Source organism: Thunnus maccoyii, chromosome 11, assembly GCF_910596095.1.
Source record: "Thunnus maccoyii chromosome 11, fThuMac1.1, whole genome shotgun sequence".
NCBI classification, from domain to species: Eukaryota; Metazoa; Chordata; class Actinopteri; order Scombriformes; family Scombridae; genus Thunnus; species Thunnus maccoyii.
This window is the reverse complement of record NC_056543.1, coordinates 30,008,862-30,026,680: the sequence shown is the minus strand read 5'-3', so window position 1 is coordinate 30,026,680 and position 17,819 is coordinate 30,008,862. Positions and strand designations below refer to the sequence as shown.

At 39.8% G+C, this 17,819-nt stretch overlaps 1 protein-coding gene across 4 annotated transcripts in view; it reads right to left on the bottom strand.

The window, feature by feature from the left end:
* Positions 1 to 4,555: 4,555 nt before the first annotated feature.
* adcy5 (adenylate cyclase 5) overlaps positions 4,556 to 17,819 on the bottom strand; it is a 94,777-nt gene continuing 81,513 nt past the window's right edge. Inside the window, exons 11-22 of one of the 4 annotated variants that reach the window (XR_006098668.1) lie at positions 17,689 to 17,786; positions 15,524 to 15,611; positions 14,044 to 14,160; positions 13,746 to 13,910; positions 11,763 to 11,947; positions 11,623 to 11,643; positions 10,488 to 10,620; positions 9,258 to 9,521; positions 8,450 to 8,654; positions 8,247 to 8,371; positions 6,980 to 7,402; positions 4,556 to 6,206 (exon numbers count right to left, since the gene is read on the bottom strand). Coding sequence is in view for 3 of the 4 variants with exons in the window: in XM_042425448.1 (XP_042281382.1) it covers positions 7,274 to 7,402; positions 8,247 to 8,371; positions 8,450 to 8,654; positions 9,258 to 9,521; positions 10,488 to 10,620; positions 11,623 to 11,643; positions 11,763 to 11,947; positions 13,746 to 13,910; positions 14,044 to 14,160; positions 15,524 to 15,611; positions 17,689 to 17,786 (1,530 nt within the window). In the remaining variant the exon portion in view is untranslated. Of the gene's footprint in view, positions 7,403 to 8,246; positions 8,372 to 8,449; positions 8,655 to 9,257; positions 9,522 to 10,487; positions 10,621 to 11,622; positions 11,644 to 11,762; positions 11,948 to 13,745; positions 13,911 to 14,043; positions 14,161 to 15,523; positions 15,612 to 17,688; positions 17,787 to 17,819 lie in introns of all 4 variants that reach the window. The other 3 variants (XM_042425450.1, XM_042425448.1, XM_042425449.1) reach the window with 3 other exon arrangements.

The window sequence follows — 17,819 nt, the reverse complement described above, 5'->3', positions numbered from 1 at the left end:
TTTTGTAGCATCTAGCGGAAAGGACTTGGCAGAAATGGAATATAATATTCGTAAGTATGTTTTAATTAGTGTATAATTACCTGAAAATAAGAATAATTGTGATTTCATTACCTTTGAATGAGCCCTTTATATCTACAGAGAGAGCTGGTCCTCGTCCACAGAGCCCGCCATGTTGCACCGCTCTGTTTCTGCAGTAGCCCAGAATGAACAAACCAAACACTGACTCTAGAGAGGGAATTTCACGTTATTCATGAGTTTCGCGGCCACCGTAGGTTCTCCTACATACCTCGCAGTTAGATGCTACTTAATCCTACACACTGGTCCTTTAAGTGAAACTTATTGAATGAATCAGTGGCTTTGTCCCAACACAAAGCCACCATATAGAGAACTTGGTGTAAATACATGCAGTCTAAAATGAGTACATTTATGATTTAAATCAAGGAAATATCTGATAACCAAGACTAAAGTGCAACACACATTGGTTGTGCTGCAGAGCATGTCATCAATTGATGTCCATAACACAAACCGGACATGTCATAAAGATAGAAGTAGTACAGTAACCAGGATATGCTAATCCTGGATCATTTCAATACACAGATCCACAGACACATGTCAGTTGGTATCCTAAAAGAATTAAGGCTTGATTCTCAGCCCTGTTGACTCCTTGAGCTTGAACAAAAACCCATGTAGTATTAATTAGGCTGAATAGATTTAACCAGCATATGGCAGAAATTATTTTAGAGAAGATGTTAAGATTAATACAAGTACTTTGCTAAAGATAAAATACGAGGACCACAAGACTTGAATTTCAATTTCTTTTTCGTCTCATGTTTTTTTTTTTTTACCCACAACCCACTGACATCTATTTTTTCCTGCTTTTTTCCCCATCTTTTTATCTCTCTTGTTTTCTTAACCCATTACATGCACTTTTTGCACATGTACCCACGGGTACCTGACCCGGTGCAGAACCCTGGTTTAGATCTTGGTTTAGAACTATGCAATGCTGCCTGGTGTGTATGGCCCTCATCTCAGTGTTGCTGTGTTCTGTTTAGTCAGGAGCCAATGCTCATATCTTATTTTGCAGATGTCGTTTTGTAGACAGTTAATTTTGCTATTTATTTACTGACTGACTGTTCAATGACATCTGGTCAGTGAAGATTCATATAAATCATTAATTTTATTTGTGGTTTTATGATTGCTCAACTTTGTACTCAGACTGATGTCTAGTCGTCACAAAGTAACTCATGCTCAGACACAAACAGCCTGTTAGCATTCATTCCCAACTTCCTCGCCTACACAGCTTCAAGCATATGCCAGTGTCAAGTGACTCTGTCAATAAACAGGTCTGTGTTGGCAGCAGTAAAGATGTGTGGCTGTGTTGTCGAGGCTGGTTGCTGCCTGTATCATCTGAGCAACCTCGGGCTGCGTTTCCTCCCACCGAGCCCCTCAGTTCAGACATAGTGGCGTCTGCCACTTATGAAGACAAAAACTCACTATCTCACCCTCTGCCTGTTTGATGGATATTAGCAGTGTTCTCATTTAACACAGTTACAGTCAGGAGAAGCCACATTCATCATTGTTAGGTAGTGTGAGATTTTTTAAGGGAATTATGGGAAGATTTCCCAGCTTCTCGACCTCACCGACAAATTATAGCAAACAAATGGAGAAGAACAGAGACTTACATCATGCCTTTATTGTTTGTTGTCTATGAGTAGCTCAACAGTTGTGCCACGATTGTTATAAAGGTTTTTTTTTGTTTTTTTAAAATAATCAGTCTCTCTGGATGAAGTTAAAAGTGAAAACGAAAAGGAGCGTGTACTCCACATTCATCTGGCATCTGTACTACAGATCTGTCAGGGGACCACTGCAAAACTTCAGCCTCGTATGATTCATCATCACGCTGTCTGAATGTTCTCTGCTTTCCAACAGCGGTACCACACCTACATGACCTAATAGCGCTTTTTACCACATGGCTCAGATCTGGATTGAGCTTCACTGGCTCAGATTGTGCTCACATTCTGCTTTTCCACAGCAGTTCCAGTAAACATGTAGTGTGGGTGTGAAGTGTGAAATATGGAGAGTAAACACAGTTTCTATACTGGTTTATCTAATTGTGGAAAACTAATGTCATCATTTCCAGGTCTTGAAAACTTTGGAATGAACTGCTAAAAACATGTTGTATGTGTTGTGCTAAATTTTCACCTTAATGTTTTATTTTACACTAGAGTGTCATGTGACACCTTTTAAAGTTCCCCAGTCATAATTAGCATACACATGTTATGAATTATATCCATTGTTAAATTCAGAAAATGAAGACCTAGGAAAGAATGGATTTAATTTGAAATGGAAAATGTGTTAGAACACTGGATTTGAAGCATATCTGAGATCAGTTTTCTCCTGCTCATGGAGACACTTTGATTCATCATAATGTGATCTGGTTCAGTCCACTTGAAATATATCTTCTCTTGTATTAGGCCTCATTGTCTATGAGCTCAGCTATAGAACATGGAACATTAAAAAAACTGAGATTACCGATACGATGATATTCATTCTTCAACCAAAACTGAATGTCCTATCATAGCGCTGCTGTAGGTTAATGAGGCATTCAGTGAGATCTGATGAATGTTGCTGTAATTGTGAAAAGCTGAATTATGAAAATATATATGTATATTACAAGACTCAACGTATCCTGTAATAAGGAGAATATCAGATCCAAGTCTTTTATTATTTAAAGAAAACATTTATCTAACCTTGGAGGCTGGAGCTTCCAGGATACGTTAAATGCTACACGTGTGCACTGATGTTTCAGCTGCTGAGTTGAGTTTAATGTTCCCCACCCATTCAGTCATTTTTATTCTCTTTGGAGCAACAACAAGTAAAAGATTGCCTCATGATTCAGAGGCAGCTGAAACATTTTTCAGGCAGCACTTTCTTTCCCCCTTTAATTTAGCAAGTAATGCCACAAAAGACATTGTGATTATTATAACTGATATTATTTGTGTGCACCTCATTATACAGAAAACCACTTTCTTCCAGATGTAGATTAATGAAACAGGGATATATTTTACCCTGAGCAGGAAGTGTGCGGATTTAAATGACAAATGGTTCCTGCAGGTGTAAATTGCAGACTACTTGGAAGCACAATTTCAGCTCAACATGCTTCAAGTGAATTTCAGTAGTGATAAATGTTTTTGTGGCAAAGCTCACACAGTCAGGGACTCTCAGATTGTGCAAAAAGGTCAAAATCATTTGACTGAAAACTGAACTAAACTGATTTAAACTGAAAGATATTTGCTCCAACTTGGGCTTGAGTTTGAGTTCCCCTGTGAGAAGCCAAGTAAACACCACTGTGGTCACTGCTTGTAATACAGTGGCCTTTCATTCCATGTCTGACCATTCCTCCAATCCTTAAATTGAATCTAAAATTACTCCATTTGTATTTAGATAATTAAATTCTCAATTACAGTCCGACATGGCTAATTAAATTCATATCACAAATATTAACTAAGACTGATTGATTCTTATTTGATGTAATGACCAGTGATTTGACTACTATATAAACATAGATATTAAAACTGTAACGGATGAGGTAACACTTAGGGTGCTAATCAGCAGATTATCATTTTGTTTCCATCTCCTCCATCATGCATAAACAGTAATCATGATGTAAAGAAGACAAAGGACCCTCCATGGAGACCAAGTGATGTACTGCTGCTGCCATCTGTTGGTGATATATGAACATGTCACAACTATTTCAACCTACTGAGGCAGAGGAGTTTCAAGCATTGTTGCATAAGAAAGGTTATAAAAGAGGGAAAGATTACAGTCCAAAACTATGGGCATTAATCTGCTGCTATAACAGCTTCCACTCTTCTGACTTCATGCTTTCTGCCAGATGTTGAAACCTGGCTGCAGAGATTTGCTCCCATTCAGCCACAAGAGCGTTCAAGAGGTCCAACACTGATGCTGGGTGATAAGACCTGGCTTTGTGCAGTGTCATGTTGAGACAGGAAAGGGTCAAACACAAACTGTTGGAAGCACACTATTATATAAAACATTATATGCTTAAGCATTAAGAAGTCCAAGCTGGAGTGTCAACACACTTTTGGCCATATAGTGTATGTCTGAGGTCTTTGGGGAAAAAAGACTAGCTTTTATACAGATTCTCCAGCTCTGGTACTATTCGTATGATTAAGTGTGATAAGACAACAGCTTGTAAAAAAGTAAACAGACATTAAATCCCTCAGTAAACTGACAACACAGACAGATTATGCAGAAAAGAATCCAGATGAAATCATGTTGTACCTGTGAAACATCTCAGCAGTTTATTTGACTGTTTAAAAAAAAAAAAAGAGCATAGTGTTTGGCATGACAACAAAAACAACCCATGGTTTTGTCTCAAGCTGCTTTTGCCACAGGTGCCACCTCACCTTATCTAATCAGTCATTATGAGGATCCTCAGCTGTAGAAATGAATGAAGTTGAGCTTCTACTTTTCCAACCGACTCAAACACCCCTCATTTCTGATTTGTGCCTTCTCCCCAACCCCCCCCCCCCCCCCCCCCCCCGTGTTTTCTAATGGCACATTCCTGCACAATAAACAGTAGAAAAGGGGCTCACAAGGGCATAGAATGGCACTGCATTCAATGAGTCACATGGGATGACACTTAAAGTTTTAGTAGTGGTGTGTGAAGATAATGGTTGCAGCAGTACAGTACATTAACAAAACAGAAACCATCAGAGTAGACCAGTGCAGGCGCATTTTCATTCTAAACGCTCCATGCAAACATTTGGACTAAGTGCCAAGTTTCTCTTCTTCCTTTCAAACAGGAAACTAAAAGCAAAACCACCAACATTTAAAACAATGTATCCATATTTTTCTTACTGTATCCAAACTGATGAGAAGGCCAAAACCAACAATAAACTGATCCACTGAGAAATATTATCTGTGTAGGAGAAGCTTGATACATCTTGTTCTTCTGTGCCACATAGCTCCAAAAACTATTAAAACACTGTAGTTTCCTGCCGCCAGAAATACATAGTAATGCACCAGATGTGTATTAGAACTGAAAACCATTTGATCAATCAGTCAATAGATAGAAAATTAATTGGCAGCTATAATCAAACTTACAAACTTGATCATTTTTAGTTTCAGCTTCTCAATTCTGAGGATTTTTTGCTTGGTTTTGTCTTATGTGACAGTTAACAGGATTTCTTTGGGCTTTTAACTGTTGGTTAAAAAATACAAGCAACTTGTCGAAGCAACTCTGGGGAAAATTTGTTGGGCAATTTTCACTCTGTTCTGACTAATTTTGGACAAAATGGTTATTGTGAAAATGATCAGCAATCAAAAATGTAAACAACTGTCAGTAGCAGCCTTTATGTGTTTTAATCCACATCTGAAAATAGTCTCCAACAAATGTGCTGTTTATTCCCTGTTTGACTAACTGCAGTGGCTGGCTGTGTAGGAAAGGACTGAGCCTCAGCTGTGGGGCTGAAAGCCACTGACAGGAAAGGGAAGTGAGACAGTCTTGAGAGATGGACTGTTGGTTTTGACATTGTTGGTTTTGGTGACAGTAAAAAAAAAAAAATACAGAATAACACCAGCCTTATTTTTTCTTATTTGTTTCAATGAACTTCGGTTTTCTCCAGATAAAAACTTGAGACTTGGTCCAAACGTTTACCTCATAATGTACTCTGGGCCTCAGCCAAGACAAACAGAACCAGCTGTAGTGTTTGGTATCAATATCACTAAAAATCACCCAAATCCATGGAATGTCCAGGGTGACATGCTGAGTTATGCTATAATACTGGAGGAAACTACTCTGGAAAAAAACAAAAACAAAACAGCAGATAAAATGGCACATTTTCACGTGGGCTTGTCTGTCCCTGTCCACAGGATGAGCATCATCACCGTCGTCAGTATAGAGTTCATATTAAAGGCCTCATCGGAGATCATTGGACATTCATTGGGTCGTACCATCTGATTGAGCAAGCAAGAGGGGTGTGAAGGAGGGGGGGAAGGGGGGACGGCTGAAAGCACTGGAGTGCAAAATGGCTTTTGAGCACCGAGACCGATGCATTCCCATCCTCTAGTCTGTCATTCAAAGTCTTACGGTGAGATTCAGACACACAAGAGGGGAAACCATCTGAAACCTCCATCCAATCAGCAAACAGTTGACTTCCTGCAGATCGAAGCAGTCGATGCTGTGAAAGGAGTGAGAAGCAGGCTTTCAGGGGCGTCAATCTGCTGAAGCTAAATGGTACATCAGCTATGCTGCTACGCAAAGACCAGGCAACACCAGTGAGGACCTCTGCAATCCCAACATGAGTGATACAGTATGTACATCTGAATACACATTGGTGTTTATAGATAGCTCTCTAATATATTAATGTACAAAATATAGAATCTTAAAATATCTGATAGGGTTTGGTGTTCTGAAGTCAAAATACAAAATGTCGAAGATTAGAAAAAGCTCTTCATTGACATCCTCTTTGTGTTTTTGTGTGTGTGTGTTTATATGCTGTTGATTCTGTGGTGTGAGTTTGTGATGGGAGGCTTTCTGTGAACACTGTGGAGTGTTTTCTCTCTGTTCTAACAAACTGTCTCTGAGGGACCTCCTCATCGATATGACACGACTTACTGCGACTCATCCATCAATCGGTTAATTACTGCTGTGATCAGATATTGATACAAGGACGGATAGTGCTGCTTGGGGTGTCCACACTTAAGAGATTTGTACCTGTATCACAACGGCATGGACAAAATTTGTTTTTACATACAATCATATACATACACATAAAACTGTCTGTGTTTTACATGTACATATATACTTCAGCAGGAGAAAGGCAGAGAAATAGAAGGGGAAGTGACACAGTTCATGTCCTCCCACAGGTTTGTTCAAACCCTCAGAAAATCTAGCAGAATGAAGCAAACAAAGTTTCTCAGAGAACATTTTCCCATCAGGACTGAGACTCACGCGGCAAAATCTGTCTACACGCTCTGATTGGACATCTTTGGTCTCAACGACAGACTCAGGTTAGTGAGAGAACTCTCCCGCTCGTAGTCTCCTCCGCAGGCTGAGAATTAGGATGAGTTTTCTCATCCTTCCCTGTTGTGACCTCAGTAGGTTCAAGAGGGGATCAGTGCCGCAAGAAGAGAGAGATGGTCTCAGTCCGCCATGAGCTATTTGAGGTCCATGAGCCTGCTCGCTGTTTCAGAGGCAGAGTTTAAGGTGCCTACCCCAGTGTGTCTGTCTGTCACTTAGTGTGGGTTAACTGCTGGAGGGTCCACCGGTGAGAAAATAGGTCATCATCTCTCCTTTGCCCTTAACTGTGACCATACCTCTGTATTCTAATGTGTAGTTATAGGAGCTCAGGAGTTGGTACAGGTCTGCGGTCACCTGAGGACAGAGAGGAAGTGAAAGTGAGTGCATATTTACAGTTTTTCATTATAATCATCACTAGTTTGTCTTTCTTTAGCACCTAATGACTCCCAGTGAGCACCGATTTGGAAATAATTAAGTCAAAAGATGTGTGTAGAACTGGTCTAAATTTGGTTGAAAAGTAGATAAACATTGCATTTTAATATATTTAAAGGTAAAACAAGTCCTTAACTAGACCTCCATGGGTCGATGAGATTCTGTTGAACATATGTGACCGGTGGGCAGCTGTGGTGAAAGTAAAGCGGGTCGGTCATTAATCTCACTTGCTTGGTTTTTCTGTAGATTTCAGCCACATCTCGAAGCAATTTCCATCCACAAAGGAAGACCAGGAGATGTGGCTGAAAGATCTGTAGAAAATGGTGCTGTTGCCTTGTCATTTTTTCATGTTCATTTGGAAGCAGCTCTTCATACAGTATTTGCTCTCGCATTTATGGTTTTTCAGAAGATGCAGTGGAGATGGATAAAAGGAAATTAAAGAGGCCCATCTGCTTTCAAAGTAGCTTTGAGTTTAAGCTTTAATGGGTTCACATCTGAGCCATTTTTCATTATGTTGAATAGACTTTTTCTAAATCCAGCGATCATTCATTAGATGAAGTTCAAATTTTTGACCAGAATGTTCTTGACTAAATTCTAAGATGGTAAAGTGAAACTAACAGCTGTCCTGAGCCAGATAGAATTATAAAATTTATTTTTTTCCTTATCATCGTTTCCTTATTATCATCAGTCAAAACCTATCAAGACAGGATCAGATACTTCAAAACAATGTTAAATGAATGCATAATTTAGTCACACTTTACGTCACCTGGATCCTCTCTGGTACACCTGTGCTGTCCATGCGACTCGCCACGTTCACTGTGTTCCCCCAGATGTCGTACTGAGGCTTCTTGGCCCCGATCACCCCGGCAACCACTGGACCGATGTTAAGACCTAAGAGGAGACACTGATGTAAGATGACACTTCTAAAAAAAGCTACAGTGGTGTCATCCCTTTTCCTATTCAACCCACCTATTTTCATCTTGAAGTTGTTAAAGGAGTGTTCATTGATGTATTTCATCTGGTCCATCATCCTCATGGCGTAGTCAGCCAGGGCGCGGATGTGCGAGCGCCCCACTTTGTCATATGTGGAGTCGTTGAGGCCGGAGGCCGCCATGTAGGTGGAGCCGATGGTTTTGATCTTCTCCAGCTGACGGAACTGGTCCTCACTGATGATCTAAAGGTGGCAGGAGAAGGAAGGTTTAAAGCAGAAGCTTCTATATTTAGCAGTGTTGGGTTCAGATAGCAGGCTCTCGTGGGTCCACATCAGTTAATAAAATTACTAGTTTTTTTAGGCCCTGAGTGTAATGATGCTCCTATTGAAATTTTTATGCCCTGTGTATTTTTTGGTAGCAAAGAACAACATACAAAACATTTAAATATTCCTTCAGGGAAAAGATAAATATTTAATCTAGTTTCAGTTGTTTGGTTTGAACATCAACTTCTGAGTTTTAGTTTTCAAATTTGATTTTAATATTGAATCATAGAGATAAAGACTTCTCACCTCTTCTGCCTCAGCTTTTTAGCCTCTTTTGGCTCACTGTTTTGGTTTTACAGCTCATTTACTGTATGGGTCAGTCTCATATAGTAAATGAGGATTCATCTATGTTGAATCCTCTCTTTTTACAAGCATTAACTTAGGTGAAGAGAAATGATCTTACTCCTCACTTTACTGGGGACCAACAGCCTCATTAAGCTTCACTGACTCCCATGGAACCACCATCCAGTGGAGACCACAGACCTACATCTTCACATTAACACACACCTGTTCACATCTCACCTCATCAAAGTCAGCGATGATCTCATTGAGCAGCCGCAGACACTCCACTCCCTCGTTGTTGGCCTCCAGCTCCACGTAGAACTCTGAGAAGTTACTGATGGAGGCGAACATAACTGCGACACACTCGCACGACTGGTAGTAGAGCTCGTCGTTACGCCGTTCACGCTGCAGGAAGTGGGCGGCCACATCTTTGGGCAGAATGTTGTGGAGCAGACGACGATTGTAGGCCTGCAGCTCCTCCATCTCCTCCTTCTCCTCTGTGGCCTGGTGAGGGGTTTGAGACGGGGACGAGACAGGATGTTCTTAGAGGCAGATCCCGACACATGTATGACAAAACAACCAGCTACTGCACTTCTGCAAAAGCCACACATGGAAACTACAGCACTGTTGGTATCCGGTAAGGTCATGATTTTTGTCTTTAGTGGTAAATCCTAATGACTGTGGTGATCCCCTGACTTTTAATCTAAAACATTTCAGTAAAGCATCTACTAGATGGATGTGATAATGTGATGCACTGTCCAAACAATCAGAGTGCAAAATTACAACTGCAATTTACATTTACTGCACCACATCAAGACCAGCATCAAAACCAAATGTTGGACCATAACTGTCATCCGTCTTACAATTAGGCTCTGTTTACAATGAGCATTACAGCCTCACATAACTGCTATTATGGCTGTAGACACTTAATCTTGTTTTATACTAACCATCAGTGGCAGCAGTAAGCTGGAAAATAAGCAAAGTTTTCTTAGATTTATAACTTGTTTATCCTCTTCACTGGATTACCCAGCACAGGCAGCATTAGGGGGGAGGGGAGGGGATTAGGCTTCAGTGAAGGAAGTTTCTTCACAACAAAGCCAGATACGTTACTTCCCTGTCACGCTACTTAGCAATTTATCGGTGCAGGAAGATTGTTACAGCTGCAGTCCTCCATGAAGAAGCAAGCCACAAGCTATTTAGAGCCACCAGAGGTTGTGTGATACTCAAAAGACAAGATTTTGGTGGATCACGCCTTTAAATAAATATTACTGAATGCAATATTCAACTAAATTTTTGTTTTATCTGTTAAAATTACAAGATCTTCAAATTGTACTCTCCAGTCTACATCTGGTTTCTTGTTGGTAAATACTTAGGTAAAAACGTAGGAGTCTTGGATCTCTAACCAAAGTCAGTCACACACACACACAAACACACACACACACACACACACACACACACACACACACTGACCTGCAGCTTCCACAGGAAGTCGAGTCTGGCTGTGGACTCCACCTGCTGGGCGTGAAGATAGAGGGCAAGAACGAAAACAGTGATGACCACTGGTGTCATGATCTTCAGAGGAACCTTGGAGTCCACCATACAGCTGGAGATCAGCAAACAAACATACACACACACACATTAGGTTCTCAGATGTGTTATGCTAAGTACTGTTCTGTACTGACTAAAGACCAAACTCTTTAGTCTGATGAAGAGCAGTAGTGCTCGAAACGTCACCTTGGTGCAATAAATTAGTGGACGTTGGAGCCCTGCAGTGCGCAAGCTGTTAATAAAAGAATATAAACTGCTCTGATATTCTGCTTAAACAATGTTTCAATTTTACAAAATGATACTATAACTTTAACACAAGATAGTTTGTGGCAAGTTGTCTCCAGTCTTTGGTAGCTAACTGTAACATTAAGCTAGCTGGCAAGCTCTAGTTCAAGTTTAACTGTCAAGCTAAGCTAACAGTTAGCATTTATTGAAATCTCATCAGCATTGTCAGGACAATTGTGGTTTGAGCAGAATATCAGGGTAACTCAAATGACACCATGGCTAATACAGGCTAGTTTGTCCCTTTCCTAGCTAATTAATGAAAAGGAACTAGCTTGCGGACAGTTTACACCATTCCTGCATTTGATACAGATACACAGGAGATTGCACTTACAGAAAGATTTTATTGTCATCAGCTGTAGTTTTGCGCACTGTCAACAGTATCTAGAATGACTCTGATTAGGGTTTTAGTGTTCAGAGCAGAGGGTTATCTCACCTTGTTATATTTTGTTTACAGTTTGTCAAATGATATCAATCAGATTTTGTAGTCTGTGTGCACACATATATGCACCCATGGCGACCCTGAAACCACAGAGTCCCCCCAAATAACAAATCCCAGTTTAAGGCCTGTTGATGATGTACTTTGTAGCAGCACTGTGACACACACACACAAGCCACCCACTAAATTTTGGCTCATTAGCCTTAGCATCTGTTGCCAGTTGGTCATTATCATTACATTTGTGCCAGCACAGTGATAATGATGCTGTTAACTTAATCAAATGACAGAGGTGATGCTTTGGGTCTCTGTGGTCATAAAAGTTGCAAACAGTCTCACCTTGTTCCATTAATATGCTCGCTGTGGAGGGAAGAACAGAGAAGAACACATCAGCGGTTAGAACATCTGCACACAGTCACAGTTGTGAACAGTCCACGTCTATCATCTCACACACATGCAGCAGTAATGAAATGACTCACACAAAGTTGATGGCGTTGGCCATGACCAGCAGGTCCTGGTTATCGAAGAGACTCACTTTGGGCACCTCCATGATGAGGACGTAGAGCAGCTCGATGAAGAGCATGAGGAAGAGCTTACCAAGGCTGCTGACCTGCAGAAAGACTGAGCAGGCCAGCAGGCTGAGCAACACGCAGGACGAGAAGTACTGAGGGAGGAAAATGAAGGGAAAGAGAATTAGGAAAGGTACATTTGTTTTTATGTTTGGAAGTGAAGGTTTATACTCTGTAACAGACAGGTCAGCCTGAATGAGATGTTGTAAAACACCCAATAAAGCCACACTTCTAACCACTTAACTGTTCATTTAAATATCAATGTGCAAACCAAAAGTCAACACGTATACCTGCAATTACCATCACTTACTATCTATTTGTTCTGCTACTGCTCACTTTACAACCACACAGTGTTGCTTCCCAGCTGACAGTCAGACAGAAAAAATGATGTTTTCCCTGATTTACACTGCTTGACAGGTATTATAAGCAGCACGTTTTGTTGTTTTGACATGCAAGCTGATTTGATGACACTGCTGGACATCTGCATGTGTGATTAGACCATGTAAAGTATGTTAAAATATTTATTCTATTCTGCTGGCATTTTATGCCTTTTGAGCAGGACTTGGCAGCGGCTCCAAAGTCTTTCTTGTGGAATAACTGAGACTGCTTAAACATTTGGAACAGATATATTTGATCAGTGTAATCACTCATAAATATACAATGCTGCATCTTTCTTGCTCAGATGAGCAAGAAATTTGTTGACGCCTCAGTTTGCCTGCTTCACTTGGATACGTTCATGGCACCTCTAAATTTGCTTGTTGCTGTAATAAACTATGTTCTGCTTTAAACAAGGCCAATAAGTGAAGCATGAAACATCTATCAGCTTTTCCAGGAGCTTTTAACTGTATCACCTTATCATCATCAATGAACACTGTGTGATAGGGTTGAAAGCTCCACAAAAAGCCAGTAAGTGGACCTGAGATTGTTTTGTCAAGAATGAACTTTAATGCTTCTTTCATAAGCCAACTCACACACAAAGTCCTTAAAATGGATGAAATTTTTGCAGCTACTGGAATCCAATGTCAACAGATCCACCTCTGTGACAACTGCGCAAACACCATCCATTGATAAAGACCATGTGATAAGGTTGAAAGCACTGGAAAAAGCTAGTGTGTGGACCTTTGTTGAGGTTTTTTTGGTCAACAATGTGCCGGTATACAGTTTCTACTGTATGCTGTGGTGAAACACTGACGGTATCAATACCGCCAATCATTACTATTACCACCATTACTATGATTATTGTCATTTTCAGAGGACACAGTGAACAAAAAGCAGCCCTCCTGCCTTCATTAGCAGTTTGACTTTGTTTAGCAAACAAGCAGCCTGTAGGAGCCAAGTACAACTTTTATTATGTTCTGTGTGCCTTTACAAAATTCTATTTCTTCTCTATGAATTTAACTGTTAACACCCAGCAAGTAACACTTACTACAAACTTCTTGTACTCCAGAAATCAATCAATCAATTCCATCAGGAAAAATTATTGAATTTTTAGCATATGAATATGTGTGCAGAATCTAAGAGACATTTCTAGTCAACTGTCTTCAACTTTGAACAACCTACTTTTGTTTACATGGTTTAAACAGTTTTTGATGTAGTTTCTTATGCAGAGTCCAATAAAGTTGCAATGTACAGACCACTGTTCAGTGAATAAAATCCAAAGTGATCAAGGTGTGAAGTAATTGGACTATATTTTAGCAATAACAGTCTATGTGCTAGTGATTATCATGATAATACCATTTATCGGCATATTTTTACCTGTGATAATCGTAGTGTGAAAATTTGATAATGGCCCATCCCTACTACTACTACTACTTCTACTACTACTACTACTACTACTACTACTACTACTACTACTACTACTAACTGCTGGCACACACTCAGCACAAGGCACACCTGTACCTCAGGAAAGCTGCAGTTGAGTGCGTCGTCTCCACAGGGGCTGTACTGAGTCTCCAGGCTGTAGTTGAGGAGGTGGGCGTGGCAGGCGTTCACACTGTCCAGGCTGATGTTGAGCTCTGCCTTGATGCAGCTCCGCAGGTCGTGGCTGCTGCAGGTGAACTGAACAAGGTCAAAGGTCAGTGAGGACGTGTCAGTAGAGAATCAATCAACATGAGCAGAATCTTTAAAAGAATTGTCTTACAAGGAGAAAATGATCCTTTTTGTTTTGGGACTCCTGTTAATTAAAACTCACAATGTTGATGAAAGCAGATAGAAAGACGACGATGATGGTGAAGACGCCCACCAGGGTGCTGTTCAGTCTGGACTGGACTATCCTCTTAGACAGAGCCTGCAGTGGGACTGGGAAGAGCTGAGAGCACAGGACAACCAGGAAGACAGAGCAAAGGAAGGAAGTGATGGGTAAAGAGGGGAAGATAAGCTTTGAGAGGGGGATTCAGTCTACAAGTATTTGTTTTTATTCCGTTTATTTAAGCTAAAGAAATAAATCCCTGAATACATACTGTAGCAGTGCATCTGCTTGGCACTGATTTGCATGCTGCCATTATATATTATAGTGTTCCGTTTGTACCAATTCTCTCTGTAAGATCAATAGATATAGTGTGGAAGATTTTTTTTTTCTTCTCCAAAACAGAACCATGAGTCATCAGTGAAAACCATCTACGGCAGCTCCACTTTTCTCCAGTTTTTCTGATCTCTTCTGTCCCTCATGACCCGTCAGCAGCCCACGAGAGGAGGAAAAAAGTCTCCTGAGGTCTGACAGGTGAGCTCTCATCTCAGTTTATAATACACAAACATAGGTGCATGAAATTGTGTGCAAGACAGAGTGCATGTGGGAAAGAAGAAATTCTTCCTCATGTATACAGTACTGCTGTTTCTACAGAAAGGATTCTGTTTTGACAGTATTTTCAAAGGATTTGAGGTCTGGCTGCAAAATTCCTTTGATGAGTCAGACTTTTCACATGAAGCAGTGAAGGGTGTTAAATTGAACAAATATTACAGAATATAAAATAGCAGAGTTTCAGTTTTATGATTGACTGACTGATTTTTAATTTCATGTGGTGCAACACAAGTCCACAAGAGCTCATAAGACATCAAGCACATTACAGGTGTAATAGTCAAATAAAACTTGGCATTAAAGAACATTAATTACCTTATAAACACTAAAACTTTGACAAAACACTCTGTCACCTCTCTTGAGCTCTGTATATACAACAAAAAGCCCCCATCCTGATCACAATCACATCACAAACAAACCTGTGTGGCTAATAGTGGTGCACAGTAGGATCTTTGACTTTGTGGTTCTACATTATTATATTATAATGAAAGATGTTCATAATTTAGATTTTTAACATACATCAACAAACTATCCTACTAGTGAGTCTCTGTTCTGCATCTCACATCTTTGTCTGATATGAAAAAGCCAAACAGCTGTGACCTGAATCTCTGTAATTTACGGTGTTACAACTTTCCTCTTCAACATCAGAAGAATAATCTAACAACAGGCCTCCAGTGGACTGACAGTGGTGTCGTCATCATGCCAAGTTTGACAACTGATAGGCTCACATAAACATAACCAATTCCACAAAACTCCATCCTTGTAAACAAAAACTTCTCTTATCACTCAGTTAGGTTTATATCTGGAAAAAACATGTCTCAGATCTGTATAAAGCTTTGACTTTATTTTTTATTCATCACAAGTAGAGACAACTCACCCCAAAACAGCAGTAGATAGCTGACACAAACATGACAGCCGTCAGGATAATGAGACAGGTGATGAAGAAGCCGATCATCAGACTGGAGCTGCAGACAACACAGAGTAAGAATATGATTACATACAATATAAGCTCCTGTTTATTTCTGGGCTGCATTTTCATGCTTTAGGGGTACAAGATAACAGCATGAAGGAAGTGCAGCAAACACAGGATCAAACGTGTGAAAACGATTAAGGAAAACAGATTAAACAATGTGAGGGAAGAAGAGGTGAGGAGTCTACAAAGGAGGGAATCTGAGGAGGACCATGAGGTAAAGACAAGAATAAAAGATGAGAGAAGAGTTGTATGATGAAAGGTTAATAAAGAGATAGGCTAAAGAAGATCAATACTGAGCAATGGGCAGGGAGAGAAGTCTGGAGTGCAGGAGAGAATGAGAAAAAGAGGAGGGATCGCCACGAGATAAAATCTGCTGGAGCTTTTTTGATTTGATATTCTCTTTTATAACTCGGCTGTTAGGCTTTTTATGTTGTGAAAACAACTTCTTCATTTGATAATTGTTTGTGAGATTGTGAGATGGAAGAAGTTGCAACAGATACTGGAAGGTCTAAAGCTATCTGAGGATTTGTGAGACTTCAAAGATTAAAGGCATAAACTGACCATTTGGAAAGATTAGCCACAATGACATGAGAACGTCAGTTATTTCCAATATAAGGTTTATAAGTCACACCACTTTCTAATAAGACCTGTTTATAAAGGATGTATTACTACCTCACCAACTATGTAACTAATTTATTATTGGTTTAAAAACGTTTATTGATGCCTTTTCGATCGGTTATATATCATTAATAAGGATAACGATTAGGTTGCCAGGTTGTAGTTTTAGCATTCAAGTAGTCATAAAAATGCTGAGAAGAAAAGGAAGTCAGTTTTAACTGTGAGCTAAACATGTGCCTATCCTTCTACTGAACTTTACTGGTGTCATCTGACAGTCATCTATAGTTTCCACCACTCAGTAGTTTGTGAAGTGCATCACTTTGTCAACTGCCTTAATCTGCTTAATAGCAAAGCAAAGTGTGCAGGCTTTATATACGGCATACAGTGGGAGTGAATGTAGTCGTGTGTATGTTGCTGAGCTAAATGATAAATTCCTGTAAAATCCCGTGTAGATTTATCTGATAATTATTTTGAAAAGTATCTGCTATCCAATGAGAAAAATTTGGCACCAATGATCAGATGTTTCTTGCCCCATTGGACATCATTGCTGCATTGTAGCAGTGTTGTGTTTCCAGAGCTCAACAATTACTATACTTAGTGAGTACAATGAAAAATAAGATCCTAAAACAACAAAAATAAGACTGGAGTTGTAATAAATCTGAATGATCTAATAATTCATCAGGAAGACCTCACCAACACACTGTTCAACACTTTACCTACTACAGTTAAATGTTCCTGCAGATAGCAAAGCACTAATGATTTATTAACATTAATAAGGCCATTAGTCACAAATAATAAACTCTTTTTATTATAACCCCTATGACTTATCAGACAGTGTGTTCTCTATATGTCGGGTATTTTTGGGTACACACTAGTGTTGAGTAATAGTGGGCTGATTGCCTTATCCAAGGTAAGAAAACCAAAGTTTTTAAAGTGAAAAGTTTATGTTTTATATGATATCGTTTATTGACTCGTACATTTTACTTTATTGATCCTGGCTGTATTGGAAACACTGCAGCCTATTCACTTACTGTGCAGTGATTTTTACTTGTGAGCATTCTCGCCTGCAACACTCACTATCTATGTAAATAAATGAATATTTCTGTAATTCAAAAGTTTTCACAAACAGCCAGACTGACATTTATTATTTGATATTATTTACCATTTAGCTTGCAGCTGTCACAAGCTCATTTCCTAACTTTTAAGACATTATTTAGAATAGTGGATGCTTGGTTAGCATGTAGGAGACACATGGATGATTTGAACATCTTTCACTGTTATTAGGCCTTCTGTTGTTAAATGACAATAATAACACAAGTGTCGGTGAGGAGTCATATTACTGTCATCACATCCATTTTATCATAATAATTATAGTTGGTAATAGGGACATATTTCAGTGGTGGGGGATAAGGAGGCTTTTCCAGATTGAAATTTTGAAAGCGATGACTCACGGTGGCACAGTGATGATCTGGATGAAGCAGATGAAGAGAAAGACGAGGGAGGCGCAGGCCACATAGGCCCCGAACCTGGAGTCCACCTGTTTGGAGTACTGCAGGAGGGAACGAGAAGAGCAGAACGAAAC